Genomic DNA, 2,008 nt, shown 5'->3' with positions numbered 1-2,008 from the left:
GCTCGAGTCACCTTCAGGCTGCGCACCTCCGTCAGTGAAACCTTCAGTGCACCTTTTTCAATCTGACTGGTTTTCCAATCGTACTGTGACATACACATACACACACGCACACGCGCACGCGCACGCGCACGCGCACGCGCACGCGCACACACACAATTATATAGTGTTTCTGTGAATAAAAAGTATTAACAAGAGCTTGTGAATAAATATCACCAACATTGGCTTCATTGGAACACACTTTCTCTGCATCATCCTCAAATTGCAACCTCCTCAAATTAAGGGAAACGTGATTGCTTGTGAATGCTGGGTCCTGCACCATAGTGACGAATGCAACAGCAATGATACTCTGTACATGTAGGGTTGTGAGTTAACATCTCATTGTGAACAAACAAAATTATGTTTTTACGTTTTATCTTCATTTTCTCCAGAGCCTTCATCTTTATCTTCATCATCTTCCTCTTCTTCATCTCATAACAATCTCATATGGTTGGACCCCGTTGCCACTTGCAATACAAATTATTTGTATTTATTTTTGGTTTATTTTATTTTAGTAAGTTCAAAGTTGTATTTTACATTCTTTATAGGGCTGTTAAATGTTCAGTTGTTGGTAGTCATGGCTGCCAGTTCCCGCCTGAGGTTGTGTGGAAGTTCTGACTGTTCCAGATCGTAATGAATAACTGCTAGCTTGCATAACATCTTAAGACTAGGACTAAAGTCTAGGATGAAGAGGTCATCATTTACGTACCATCCTCCAAAGAGGAAGATAAGACCTCCCATGCAACAACAGCCCATCCAGTAGGACATCCCACATGGGCCTTTCCCTTTGGGCTCAACCTTATTCCAGGAGAAGGTCTCTGGATTAAATCTCCACATATCATTGAAGGTCTGCTTTAAGTATTTGCCACCAAATATGTACAGCTCTCCATTGTAAGCAAAGGCTGAATGAGCCCTGCGTCTTTCTGGAAGAAGCTGTGCAGAAGGTGTGCTCGTCCAACAGTTGGTCTCTGTGTCAAACACTCTGATGTTGTAGTAGACCCTCTCCCCATTCCAGCCCCCAAATACAAACATCTTTGTCCCAATGATGGTGGCAGAATGACTGGATGAAACACGTGATAGAGTGCCTCTGGTGTTAACTAAAGACCAGACCATTGTGGCGGTGTCCAACTTGTAGATGTCATTAGTGGGACGGGTCATTAGTGTGTGTATCCTTCCTCCAAAGACATACATGACCTTCCCCAGGACACAAGCTGAGTGGTAGCACCTCGCCACTGGAACAGTGCCAGAAACATCGGGCTTAAACCATCTGTGTGCGTCTACATCAAATGCATAAAGCACGTTACAGCAAGGATACCCTCCCCAGATGTAGATGGAATCTCCAATCAGCACAGCTGTGTGGCCATTCCTGCAGGGAACCTCAAGCGGACATTTTCCTCTTCCAGTTGACTCTGGGGCCAAATTCCTCCAGCGCAACGACACTGTGTCGAAGATGTAGACTTCAATCTGATCCCAGTTGTATATTTTAAAGGACCCTCCAAAGGAGTACACCTTGTGCCCGACTACCACAGCAGCGTGGAGGTCATTCATTTGTCGTCCTTTCAGATGTACTGTCCATTGCAACATACTAGCAGCACCACCACTGTGAATGAGTTGAGTAAATTTACATAAATTGCTAGAAGCCAATTTCAAGTTGCTAAATGATGTTTTGTCGATTTGAAAATTCATTTAAAAAGACAATTCCATCGGCTGTAATGACGATGTTGTGATGTCATTGCGTGATGACATAATCCTATATTAAAATTGGCTTAAAGGGGAGGACCACTCATTTTCAACATTGAACTATGTCTTTAATACACCTTAGAGCTGTTGTGTGGAAATAAGAAAAAAGTCCCCCCCCTCCTCTATGTTGCCTAGAACTGGATAATTGATTGAGGTCATGCAATAAGTGACATACGCAGGGTGTACTTTTGGCTGAGGGGGCGGAGCCAAAAGTACACCCTGCGTATGTCAC

The 2,008-nt window shown here is 43.8% G+C and overlaps 1 protein-coding gene across 1 annotated transcript; it reads right to left on the bottom strand.

The window, feature by feature from the left end:
- Window positions 1–597: 597 nt before the first annotated feature.
- Window positions 598–1,620, bottom strand: LOC308081563 (kelch domain-containing protein 3-like; the record flags this gene model as incomplete). The annotated part of the gene is made up of 1 exon (XM_080457929.1): window positions 598–1,620. The coding sequence occupies one exon, from the start codon at window positions 1,618–1,620 to the stop codon at window positions 598–600; it is 1,023 nt and encodes a 340-aa protein (XP_080314055.1).
- Window positions 1,621–2,008: the final 388 nt, after the last annotated feature.

This window comes from Gymnoscopelus braueri, assembly GCF_963280865.1.
Source record: "Gymnoscopelus braueri genome assembly, contig: SCAFFOLD_358, whole genome shotgun sequence".
NCBI classification, from domain to species: Eukaryota; Metazoa; Chordata; class Actinopteri; order Myctophiformes; family Myctophidae; genus Gymnoscopelus; species Gymnoscopelus braueri.
This window is presented reverse-complemented; position numbering and strand designations above follow the sequence as displayed.